Source organism: Columba livia, chromosome 6 (assembly GCF_036013475.1).
Source record: "Columba livia isolate bColLiv1 breed racing homer chromosome 6, bColLiv1.pat.W.v2, whole genome shotgun sequence".
NCBI lineage: Eukaryota > Metazoa > Chordata > Aves > Columbiformes > Columbidae > Columba > Columba livia.
In genome coordinates, this window is record NC_088607.1 from 8,212,830 (window position 1) to 8,226,754 (window position 13,925).

General features: G+C 34.8%; 1 protein-coding gene across 3 annotated transcripts in view; it reads right to left on the reverse strand.

The window, feature by feature from the left end:
* Positions 1–1,268: 1,268 nt before the first annotated feature.
* Positions 1,269–13,925, reverse strand: part of ATRNL1 (attractin like 1) — a 488,569-nt gene continuing 475,912 nt past the window's right edge. For 2 of the 3 annotated variants that reach the window (XR_010473420.1, XM_005508196.3), the window contains one exon: positions 1,269–5,120. Coding sequence is in view for 2 of the 3 variants with exons in the window: in XM_005508196.3 (XP_005508253.2) it covers positions 4,996–5,120 (125 nt within the window). In the remaining variant the exon portion in view is untranslated. The remainder of the gene's footprint in view (positions 5,121–13,925) is intronic. The other variant, XM_065066923.1, reaches the window with a different exon arrangement.

A 13,925-nucleotide genomic window follows, 5' to 3' on the forward strand; every position in this document is an offset into this window, starting at 1 on the left:
GGTCTTTAAGAAAAAAGCATTTGCTAAAGTTGGAAAAGAATATAGCTAAGCACTGTTTGATGGTAACATAGAAAGGTAAATGGTTGTTGTTAAATGAGTAACGATTCTCTCAAACTCCAAATTCTTATAAGCTTTCTGTGTAATTCACTATGGCCTTAGCATATAAAAACTGTTACAGAAAAATACACTACAAAATAAATTATATAATAGGATGGAAGACACTTGCCTCACTGTATGCACTCAGTCTGAGACATGCTGAAAATACTGATAGCCAATTGATAATAATTGTTAACAGCTGATAATTGATCACATTCTCTATACAGTTTCAAACAGACTTCTATATCCTTATTCAGAAGAATAAATACATTTAAGGTTTTATTTCTTTACAAATGACTATTAGTATACACACAAATAACCACTCATCCTTTTAAAGTCTTCATACTATTCAATCTGTGAGAACATGTAAGAAAACTGAGAAATTGTTGTGATTTAGATCACCTGTGAAACCAATTACATCATTCCATACATATATATATATTTATGCTTCCTGTATGTTTTAAACAGGGTTTTCTTGTTGTTTTTTTCACCTTTGTTAATAATTTCCAACCTTGCTTTATTATTTCAGAAAATAAGAAGTTTTAACATCTCTAAAGAGGTGCAAAGAGATGGTTTTTACCAAAACAAGGCTCACCTTCAATGCACACAACCAAGGAAGTATCAATGAAAGAAAGCCTGGGGTAATAACAGTCCCCTTTCAGCTTCCCAATAGATTTCAGAGGGTGACTACAATTTTGACTACATGTACAACATAATGTCTTTTTAAATCACAAATATCTGTAGCCATAGAAATGTCCACATCTGGCCATATACGAAGTCATATAGAAGTATTCATTTTGAAGGTGAAATAGCATTAAATAAAGAAAAGCTGAAACAAAATATGGCCCAGGTTCTGCAAGGCCTGTTTTTTTTTTTTTTTTCCAGATTTGTTCTTCTTCATTAGTATTTAACAAGCAAGAACAGCTGAAGAAAATATGGGAAGCTCTGACCACCTGTAGAAAACATTAGTTTTGCTATTATTTAAGCACCTAAAACAGCCTCAGGTATTCCATACTTTACTCTAGAGAAGATCTGAAATAAATATCAGTAAAGTACAGCTTTTCAGGTATGTGGCACCTTAGAGACAGAAAAAATAAAGTTCATTTATTTCATTTTCCCCAGTAGTGTCAAGCGTTCTGGAAAGGTCAGCTTTGCTTAAGAAAACAGAGAAATTATTAATTACCTTTAACAGAGACTTTTCCTTTATTTTCAAGAAACATTTCAGATGATTTTTTTAAAAAATGGTAATGAAATTAGATACATAATGATTTTATATTTTAGATTAATATTATGAAAGTTATTATGCATAAAGACTGAACATCTGTTGAAGTGATCCCAAACTAAAATTCTTACCATCAGGATTCCAACTCTCTACATTGAATTATTTAGAAAATAATTACTGCTGCAGATTTTACACAACAAATTACACGTCCTGATCTGAAATTGTCCAAGTGTTTTTGATTTGGGAAGATGAGAGGGGACTCAACTATAAAGACAGCAGTCAGCTATTAAAATTTCAAATCAGATGAATCTGAATGTTCCTAATTAATGGTATCTTCATGCCTTAACATATCTAGAATTTGTTGTTTGGTTTATTTTTTTAATAAAATTTTAATAGTGGGAACATACAGATCAGCATTTTTGTATAGGAAAAATAGCATTTCATAGGAATGCAATGAATAGAAGTGAGTATTCTAAAGTGTTATGTATTTGTGTACAAATTTGATTTAAGTTGTTTCAGGACTTTATATAAATATACAAGTACAGAGGGGAACTAAAGTACCTGCAAACTCATGCTACCATGGACAGTCTATCTTGTATTTTGAGCAGTAATTCATAGCTTCTGAATTTCCCTCAGCAGAATCCATGGAGTGGAGGTGGAATCCTGACAATCAGAACTTTACTGGGCCTTACTTTCCAGAACAGTGCTTAGTCGTTCATTTTTCATCCAACATAAATCACATCCATGGTAAAACAGGCCATTCAACATTTTCTGACTCTAAGAAAGAGTTCAAAAGTTAAACTGGAGAACAGAGTTTTTTAAAAATTGGCTTTTTCATGAAGCAATCATAACGTGACAGTTGATAAAACATCTCATCTGATGTACAGTAGTCATTATCAAAAAGTTTGCACTTGCCAAGAACTAACAAAATGTAGTTATCAGATACAGGATGCTATTTTTATACCTTTAAAATATAGAAAGCTGTAACAGTTACTCTGCACCTTTGGTTTGAGGTGTGTTGGCAAACTTCTGGTATTTAAGTGTGGCCATTATATAAGTAATTTTATTTATTTATTTTATTATTATATGTCTTTACCATTTGCATGCAATCAGGGACCCTGGGAGAAGAAAGATAATTTAGGAAAAAGACATTCTCAGAGTGAATGAAAATGCTGAATGATCCCATGACAAACATGCTTTTCTTGTATAATCAAATAATGTTTTTAACTGTTAACACAATAAAATGGCTGATAGTTATTTGCCCATCTTCAAGGTTGTTATAAAATATTTTATTCCCTTTAAAACTCATACCTGCTTTTCAAGTAATTGCCAGACTCTGGTTGAGATATGGAGGAATATAATCCTTCATGGGTGAGTACAGTCAGAGGCTACATGGTCCTTCTGTGTACAGGGTTTCCAGTACATTCACAAAGCGCACACTGTATACTTCTTATGTGAAATGTTTAGTCTGAGGATAATACAGAGTTTGAAATATATTCCAGAGAAGTGGTTCTTTCCTTTTCATAAGTGTATGCATCATACAAACTGGTTCCATTGGTTTATATTCACTTGAACAGGTCAACATTAAAACTGACAGAAAAGTTTGTATTCAAAAGACCATGTTTTTCACTATGCTAAGTAGCACTGACTGAAAGTTGTCAACAGAAGCTTCAAAAAGGAATTTTGAAAGTTTAAGAGACTGAGGTCAGAATAGGCAATAAAAGTCACAAGATCATAATGGTATTATTTTAGGATAATCATCTTATTTTGAGATATGAAAATACTGAAACAATCATGCCAGCATAAGAAATAATTATACCATAATTCATGAGTGCATAATTTATCAAAACAATAGAGCAGTCATGGTTAGACACAACCTAATATTCCTGTATAAGATATAACTACATACTGTACAATCGTTTCTTTTTATAGTTATTTTTACATTTAGTCCTCATCCAAATTAAGCTGAGTACTTCTATGTATGAAAGGTGTTACAAAATAAACACAACTCACAACAGGGATTTATTATCGCTACCGCACCACCATGGCATGCAAGTAACTAAGTAGTCAACTATAAACAGTAAAATGTCATCATCTTCCTGAAATAAAAAGAACATGAAAAATACAGATATAGTAGTAAACATCAATTATCTTTTTATATCTTTCATATTTACCAAAAGTCTGTCATTACATGAGGCATCTATACCTCGGTATCACTCTCCTGCACTAGTATGGTGGCAAATTTGGAGTTGAGAAACTGTACTTTCAACAAGCTCATACAAAACTACTAGTTTCATATTATACTGCTGTCAACATGTAATGTGTAAATGAGAATATGACACATCTGCTACCTACCCCTTAGCGTTCCCTTACTCCTTTCTATATTAATGAATTTTGCACAAATAAAAAGACTGAGGGCCATTGAAGCTGTTTGCTAGGTTATCTGTTGTGGTGACTGAGCCCCCCAAAACTGATGTCCTATAGAAAGGAAACTCTTTAATCGGATTTTTCTTGTTCAGTACTGATTGTTTGAGGTTCCATAGTGGATGCTGAATTTGAGAACCACTGTTGGAAGCAACTTGGATATCTAAATATTTATTTATGTCAATTTTGTTATGCAGGATAATTCCTTAACTGGTGTGAAAGTGAGAATAAGATGAAATTCTGCAGCTAGGGAAAAAAAAACCATCAGCCATCCATACTTCGTTATAAAAACATGGGTCAAAGTGCTGACTAGGATTCATCTCTTCTGCTTGGAGGTCAGTACAATATATAGATACCAGCAAATTTCAATATTGAAATGGAAGCAGTAGAAAAACAGGAAGTTAAACCTTCCTTAGTTTCAACTTTCCTTGCAATTCTGGAGACTGTCTTGGAAGAAAAAGCAAACTTTATTGCAGAAGAAGCTTTTCCATGCTCAATTAATTGTGCTAATCAGTTAGTTGGCATGGAGGACCCACATGCACTCTTTGTAAAATACATCATTCAGAATAGACTCTTACATACAGAACCATGAAAGCCCACCCATCACACTGCTGCAGTTTCTGAGGATTTTGCATGGTAAAGAAAAATAATCATGAAAGGCTCAAATCAATTTTTTTAAGGAATTATCTTTCAAATGTTACGTGTGGTCTTCTCAGTTTATACCCATGATAAATTCAAAAGCTGCATACCTATTTCCGGCAATGACAAAAGAGCACCTAAATCCAAATGATCCTATTGAGTTCCTGCTTGCTGCAAAGAAATCTTAATGCTGATTACAGGGAAAAATCTGTACAATTTTCATTGGTACATTAAGCTATAAAAAAATGTCCTTTAGTTCCCTGGAATTTGCTTAATTTTCAATCATACAATTTCCTTCTACATTACAAAACAATGTACAGTTTTTCTGAGTTCTGTTCAAGGACTTTCCCTGCTCTGATATGTTCAGGATTAAGAATACTAGGTATTTTATTTAATATTTTGTTGATATTAGAATCCACTCTTTTTATTAAAGCTCATCAAACATACTCGTACTGCTTTGGGGTATAGTAGGCTGTGTGACTACAACAGAGCACAGCACCTCATATGTTCATTCATAGATTTGCCTCCATAAAAACTGAGGCTGTAGTATAGCTTTCAATGGAAGCCATTTAAAAAGAAAACATTACAGAATATACAATAGTAGTTTTTGAATCTCAGACACAAGTTCCTTGACGTGTTGAAAGATGATGTTTCCGATTTCTGACTCCTGAGCTCTTATCTTTACAGTCTGCAGGCTTCTGTTGTGAAATGTCTATCAGTGCACTTGCAATTGCAAGACCTGTAAGATAAATAAAGGGAAAACAAAATTTAATACCCAGCTTTCCTGAGAAAGAGTTCCAAAGCAGTGTGGTGGTTCCTTTCATGCCAAGTTTTTGTACTTTCCCAGAAGTGATCAGCTTTATTTCAGGGTTAGATATCAAGTTAACACCCTCTAAAATGCTACCTGGTAGCAATGAAGAAACTGAGAAAAAAAGTGAGTAAAGACAGTAGACTGGAAATCAGGATTAAGTCTCTTATTGATTTTTTGTGTGATCTTAACATCACCTCTCTTTATCACCATTTTCTTGGTTATATGGACCAGCAGCTCACTGACATTGATCTTCTCTTATTAAATGTTTGTGAGTTGCATTTAGAAATCGGTGAAACTATCCAATCAGAAATCTCCAGAGAAATAGAGACCACAGTTAAGACAAAATTGTATCCTTGAATATTTCTCCTTGCGATATACACGGCCACCTAATTCAGAAACATTCAGAGGTTAATATTTACCATGAATTAAAAGCTATGAAAATATCTTTCCAGAATGCCTGGATGCGTGAACAGACAGTGACTCATCATGGTGTTGGCCTGGGTAAATTCAAAATGTTTTCAACTCTTCTTTTTCAAACTCTGGTTAGATTGTCGATACTTTTGACCTGTTATAATCTTAACAGGGTATTACAGAGGTCATAGACAGGCACACTTAGGAAATTAGCAGTTCAAGAATTTACTTTTATATTTGATTGTTACTGCATACTTGCTAGAAATTACTGACTTGTGCTGAAATGCTGTGATTAACAACATATTTAATACATGGTAGTTCTGAATTTTTAAATTCACAGATGCAATATTGCAATTAAATGGATCAGGAGCATTCACATAATTCATATCTTCTACTCCATCACAGTTGCAACAAAGGCATGACATTTGTATCTGCAAAAACACACCTATGTGTACCCATAATGCAGGTAGAGATGGTGCTGGTTCTCCATACTGCCCCATAAATCTCAATCTCCAACCAGTAACAGTACTACTCCCCAAAGAAACCTTTGAAAATACTTTTCACCGTGTTTAACAGGCAGTCTCTATTTTTTAACTCAGATCAATAGTACAGAACCCAATTTTGGCAATATCATTAATGCAATTCCTCGTTACAACACTAATCTAACTAAGGAATGGTGCAAAAAATATTTTTCACTTCCAAGTGTTTCTACAGGCTTCTTTCTTGGTATGTGATATACTGTCAGATTCGGTCCAGGTTTCCGGTATCCTGAAAACATCTATGCTATCGCGCACTGTAACACTACCTTTCTTACTTCACAAAAATGTCACAGGAATTAATTAATGTGCATACAGCTTTTTGAAAACGCGTGTCACTATGGTGTAAAATGCTAAGTGCAATTATCATTGCTACATTTCAGGATATGTAAGAGCCAAGATTAATTAAGTTGTTTTTCTCACAGACACATATATTTACTGGCATGAGCTAGTGATGCCTTAAATTGAACTTCGATAAATTAAACTTTTGAAATCTTTGAGGCACCTTTAAAGCACCAGCAGTATCTGGTATCAGCAGGTTCAGGGATAAAACCTAAATGACATTTTGATGGTTGCTTACATATGATCCTGCCTTTAACAGCTAGGCTTAGGGAGTATGCTAAATGGAATTAATATTATTAGGAAAAGCGGTTTTCCATTTTTATAAGATATTTTAAAATATACTTGGATGCATGATGTTAACTTCACTTTACATAGCAATTAACAAAAAGGAAGAACTATTTCTTTCAAATCTAATGCTGCCTACTGGGATATACTGGCATGCTGTTAGAGTTCCATTAAAATCGGGTCACTACAGAAGATAATTTTTCAAAATGTCACACATATCATCTGATTAAATTCATTTATTATGTTTTCTACGCCCAGCACAGTTCCTTGTTATCAAAGCAGTACAATTAACTGGGGGAATAATTCATTATTTCAGACTGGCAGTCCAAAGGAATTTCATTTACCAAGTCAAGCTGATGCACAGACACTGCAAGCAAGAAAAATTTACATCAAAATACAATAGAAGATTTGATAAAAATGCTGCAGCTTAAATATTCATTAAAAGCAAAAAAAAACCCCAAACATTCCCTTTATTTTACAGGTTTAGTATCCAAACAACAAATGTGAATACATTTATAGTCATTACAGTTGGAGCTGTAAATCGTATAGTGCTCTATATCTGTTACCTTAGTTCATAAGGAATTTCATTTACCCGTCTTCCCTGAATGTTGTCACTTAAATATTCTTCCTACATCCAAACCGGCATTTTCCAAACAAGTTCATGGTCTCTGGTTGATTCTGACTCTTGAGTAAGGTGGCAAAAATCAACAGTGGAATCAGTAAGTGTCCACATGGAGAATCAATGGGTGACCTCTAATAGTCCAGTTTCTGGAAATTCAAGCCCAGCTGCAGAAACGGACCTATTTTTAAGTTTAGTTTGTTTCTCTACTAAATGTTATAGAAATAACCTGACCTAGTTCTATGCAGCAAAAAACAATCTCTAGCTTGTTTTCAGGATATGTAGGGAAAGATCATTAAGAAGTGAGCCCAGTCAAATACATAAGTGGGAAGTATATATTTGTAAGAAATAATTGTATCCACAATGAGAAAAATACCAGAGAAAGCAATATGAACTTGGTTATCTTTAGCAGAACTATTGTCTTTCCTAATGAGAGTTAAATGGTAATAGTTTATTCTCAGGAAGTAAGTGGCTAATCATAAAATTACTGGTGTGTGAATTTTTTGTGTATTCTTTTTTATACAATTATGCAAAACAATTAATAAGTACAGGAATAAATGAGATTGCCTTGAAAAGCGTGTTCCCGATTTATATACAAACAGCACTTTAATTCTGCATTCAAACAAAAGCATGTGAAAAAGTCATTCATTTCGAGATGCTCTCCTCCCAACCTCTGTAAAAACAGGCAGTACTATATATTTTAATTTTGCAGAAAAACAGCTTCATTAGGCGTGAAAGGTTAATTGCAGGTTTAAGTGCAGTTCAGGGAACAGCGCACGGGTCTGTAGTGAATAGCACAGTCTGCTACAGGAAGGCTGAGTGCTATAAACTGTTTGCCCTGCTGAAATGTTTTACTACCTCATTTACTAACTGTCTTCTTTTACTGCTTGTATTTGTAGTTCTTCTAAACCTTTAATAGCTACAGTTTTATTTCACTGTAATCAGATTTAAATGGAAATACCCATGCTGGGATATTTAAACGTTTTTTCTCTGATTGTATACAGCTACATTTGAACTGATGTAAGGCTACACTATCTCTCAAAGTAGAGAAAAAACGTACATTGAAAAAGTTAGTCTTACATGCTGTCGTGCATATTTAAAACTGTTTTTTCCTCCTCTATTGTTCATTTTAATGAGAAATGAATTGAGTTCTTACTACCCCTTTTGTTAAAAGTAAGGGAACAAAGAATGACCTCAGATTCATGGTTAGGTAGGTAACTGGAAATGCTTTTTTCAATTTAAATTCAATTTTAAAAGATATCATTTGGATAGATGTCTTCATTTGATTACATTCTACACATTTTCATTGTTATGCAGAATCAGAACATTCCGAAAGCTGAAGACAATAAAATAACTACAACTCAGGCAGATGAATTGGATCTGTTTGATATTTTAACTAAAATTATAGTAATTGCTTAAGGTGACCTTAAGCAATGAAAATAAAATGACAGCTGCCATACAGAGACACTTAAACAGAAAAGACCGGGTACACACTATACTTTTAAAGTAATAGCTTCACCCTTCAGCACCCAGCAGTCTTTGTGGCACTGCCATTTGTTGATTCTTGCTCGCCTAATAGTAGACAGAGTCCTTTTATCATAAAGGATCAGATATTTGAAGTCTTTCCATTGACATTCCATAAATATCTGTACAAAAGGATCTAAGCAGCTTGAAGACATACTGAGTAAGTGATGAGAATTACAGACCAGTGCCTCATGAAACTGACCATAGCACATAGTAAAGCCAGAGAAGACAATTTCATGCTCGCCAATAAAACTACCAGTTATTATGTAGGGAATTTTAATGAAATCTGTCAGTTATCATTATTTCAAGTCTACAAAGAGTTATAAAGAACTGTAAATCCACAAGGTGTATTATGTGTATATAAATGACATTTCTATACAAAACTACTGTGTTAATAATGCAATTTGTACTATATATTCCTTAATTTGATGAAACAGATCACATTCACCATAACCTTTATGGATGCCAGGACTGCATACACTTATTCTTCATAGGAAATACATATGTTAGCTATAGCACCTACAATGGCGGAAGAACATAACTTTCAAGAAGGTTGCTACTAGGAAGTGTTTCTGAGTACCCACTGAAAAAAAATTACCTCACTTTCTATGACATATTTTGCTACAAATATTCTTATTCAGTTTAATTGTTTGGTAAAATTTTCAGGACTGTCTGGTACTTCCTATGCTTTTCCTGTTTTCCTGAGCAAACTTCTTCCAAGTGTACTAACTCAAGACTGATTGTCGTGAATGAAAAGGCCAGAACGTTGTTTGTGCTACACACTCCTGCACCATAGATCAAGTCATGTTGGGAGACATCCAAAAGGCACATAAAATGGACCAGAAGAAAATTTGGGATTCAAAGGCATGATCCACAAAACCTTCTCCTAACCACATATAAACCTGATACTCAAGAGCCTACTTTCCAGGAGGAAAAATAAGAGTCATCTGAAGTTCAAGACTGTACATGGTCAGAGGAACCACTGTATCTCACAATAGAGCTAAGTTCATTTCAAAGTCAGAAAATAGTCAAATTCTTCATGTGTATCTGAGGGTCCTGAGCTGGCAGGTGTCCTTAGACAATATCCAGAGATCACAGGCATAGTCACAGAAAAAAACAATCATAAGCAACTGCCAAGAAGAATAATTATCTTCATGATGTCTTCATCGTATAGAATGTTTTTTTATTTGAATTAGATTTGTTTTTTAATAAGGACAAGCTGACAGCACCTCAAAATAGGCTTCTCTTCCTTTTTGGTGCATGCATGTGTATTTTAAGTTGACACCACTTTTACTATGAGAAAGATACATTAAACAAACTAAACTAACTAGGAAATTACTTTGGGCAAGTAACCCCATCATTTTTTTTCTGTAATAATGTTTTGCTAGATGGGAAGACAGCCAAGACTCCAGGAGGTATGTTTTCCTTTTCTTATGCATATAACTTAATTAAATTAGTAAAATATGAGACAGAGCTTAAACCATAACAATAATAAACTAAATAATAACAGTGTGGAATTAAATAGCCACACACTAGAAGAGAGGAGATGTCATGCTCCTTTGTATTATACCCTTGGTATTTAGTAATAACAGCTATCTATAAGGGGCTAAGAAACTCCTATTCCCAGAACAGAGTTATGAATTACCTGCTGTCAGTTTGTGGGAAATGCAGACTACACAATAAAGGATCCTTTACGAAATGTTCAGCCTTTTGCAATTTTTCTCATTTTGAAAAGGAAATGGCCCTACATATTTGTGTGAAATATTTGTCCTTAGAGGGGCCAGTAGTGATTTTTTTCTTTTTTTTTTAATACAGTCCGGCAGTTTCCCCATCCCTTTCAGTGTGAGATATCTTTAGTTTAGTCTGTAATCCAGGTCTGTACAATATCTGGTGCCTTCAACTATCCTGTCTGCCAGTGGCCAAAAGATAGCATGGGCTGTTTGGTCTCTGTGGCTATGGACAGGTGCGGATTGACTATTCACTTTATGATGGCTCTTTTCCGCTCCGCAGAGCAAACAAACACCCTGCCAACGACAGGAGTTGGAGACACTATGGTAGTAGGTTGGGATTGGTGCAATCTAATGTTAATTAATTGAAGCATTTTTCTTCCACCCTCTTTTTTTTTCATCTCAAGCCCTCCTGGAACACAAGAATCATAGAATCATTTAGGTTGGAAAAGACCCTTAAGATCATTGAGTCCAACTGTCAACCCAACTCTGCCAAGTCCACCACTAAACCACATCTCTAAGTGTCACATCTCAATGTCTTTTAAATGCCTCTAGGAATGGGGACTCCAGCACTTCCCTGGGCAGTGTGTTCCAATGCCTGACAATACTTTCTGTGAAGAAATTTTTCTGAAAATCCAACCTAATCCTCCCCTGGTGCAATTTGAGGCCATTTCCTCTTATCCTATCTCTTGTCACTTGGGAAAAGAGATTCACACCCACCTCACTACAACCTCCCTTCAGATAGTTGTAGAGAGTGAGGAGGTCTCCCCTCAGCCTCCTTTTCTCCAGGCTGAACAGCCCCACTTCCCTCAGCTTCTCCTTCACTGACTGCTTTTAAAAGGAGCTAATACGAGATTATTGCATTCAGCTGGACTGTATCATGAGACCTGTACACCAATCCAACCTGTGTGCCTTGCCCAGGGAAGGTGGCAAAGACAGAAGTAGAAATGCACTTAACACGTGGGGGAGGAAGATTGAGATAATTGCTGACCTGAGCTGGGAGACAACCTCTCATCTGAAACTACCTAAGAGATGACAGGCAGGGGACGGTAAGTCATGGTGGGTCTTGAAGATGAATGGTGATATTTGAGGCAATAAAAAAAGGGAGTGTGAGGAGCTACTAAATGTGATTTCTGTGATTAAAAGAAGTCAAGAAAAAGGCCTGAAATAAACGCGGTTAAGACAGCAGTTGTTCAATGTGGCAGTAATTCAGAAACTCGCTGCAGAGATCCTGGGCAAGGGCTTTTGTTTGGGCGATGCAGAGGGAAGATGGTGCTTTGGAGAGGATGTAGCAACCAAATTCAGGAAGACGATGCAGTCCAGTGGTGAGGAAGCAAAAGAATGACAGTCAAAGAATACTTGGGCAAGAGTGGAGGGACAGCAAGGGTAATGTGATTAACATAGACTCAAGGGAAAATAGTGGAATGCAAATCAATATGAAGAAATGCAAAACATTGTGGGAATGAAAAGTAAATTACATAAAACTGGTTTGTAACCTATCCTGTTGGTGAAGGGTAATCAGGTGTATGGAATACATACTTACATTACAGTCAAATACATACATTTTCTATAAATAAAGGAGGAAATTGCACTACAGATACTGACACATTACTTTGTAAAAAAAAAAAAAAAATAAATCTTTAAATTTAAATAGTAAAGCACACCTTAAGCCATGATTGTTAAACATTACTAGGTATATTACTTATTGGACCGTATTCCTTGGGGCTCCCTGGTAAAGTTTGTCACAGATTTGTCCAGTGATATTAAGAATATGATTGACTCCAAGGACCAAACAAAAACAATAATAAAAAAAAGAATTGCAGTTGACTACTGAGTCTGAAGATAAAACATTCTTCCCAAAACCTCTTACTAACTCACTTTAGATATTACATTAGGCTTAGGAAGTGGTTACATTTGGACTAGTTTAGTAATAACTCCTAAAGCTGCAATACTCACCAGTACTAAATTTCAATTAATAAAGTAGGCTTCACATTTAGTCAGGAACTATGTTCTTCTCACAGAATAGCAGAGCTAAGAGAATTAAAGCATCTTGGTACTTTTATCCAAGAAGTTTTACCCTGGCAGTAGTTACAAAAAAGTGATATATTCTTAGACCACTATTATATTCTGTTACTGTAATTTTTGGACCTTAGACTACAAAGGGTAATTACAGAAATCTGAGAATGCCCCTAATTATTACATTGGTTTTCTCAACATGGTTTATTTTATCCAAAAATGTTGGCAGATTTTTGTGTGATTTTTTTTTTTTTTACTTTAAAAAATAAGCAACAAATAATAATTGCATGAATAGTCATGCATGGGATCAGACTTTCTGTATCTTCCACTTCTTGCAGATTCTCAAACAGGTATATCAGTAGCAAAATATGTTTACATGTTTAGGGAGAAAAAAGCAAATTTATATGATACTTAACATTTTCAGAAAGCTATCGATCAATGTACAAATGGCAAATCGCCTGTAATTCACAAAATAATTGTTATTTTACATTATTAGCAAAACAAAGGTTTGGGGTTTTAACTGATAGCTATTAAAAACACCTAAAATGAAGAGTCAGCCTAGAATATATGCAAACCTCATGCAGATTAATTCTTTGATGCTCTCCCACTGCTTATTACACATCACATATTAAAATCCAAGAAATTACACATTTCTAAAGTGGACAGTAATAATTTGAAACATTTGGATTATTTTTTTGCACAAACTATTACATTCTCAGTTTGATTACATCTCCTTTCCATTGAATCATTTATCCATATGTTATGAAAAACATCTCTATTCTTGTGATGTTGTGCAGCCATTTAATTTGTTTTCAGGAAAATCACTATAAACTAATTTGCTACTCTGCAAGAATTTGGTGTGATGCATTAATCATGCCAGAATCTAATTCGATCTTGTAAACCCATTTCTGCGGAAGAGAAAAAAATCTACTTGGAGTACTGAAGAAGCACTGTTTTCACTTACTTTTAGCAATACCTGGATAAATACAAACAGAGTTATAATTGGTTTTGTTTAGAAGTCAGTATCCCAGTTGTGACCCAGTTTGGGTTAGTTTATGAACCTCTCTATAGTGATTAGGCACATTTGGATTGCCTTGTCCACACCGGTACACTTCAGGTTATTTGTACAGCACTATTTTTGTCTCTGTCTTCAGCAATCTCCTTTTATTGAGATGGCGCATGCCAATCAGAGAAAAGTGAAGACATGAAAGCTGTAAAAAACTGTGAGCTTCAGTTACAACATTTTTAAAGCTTTTTACCCAAATCCATTCCT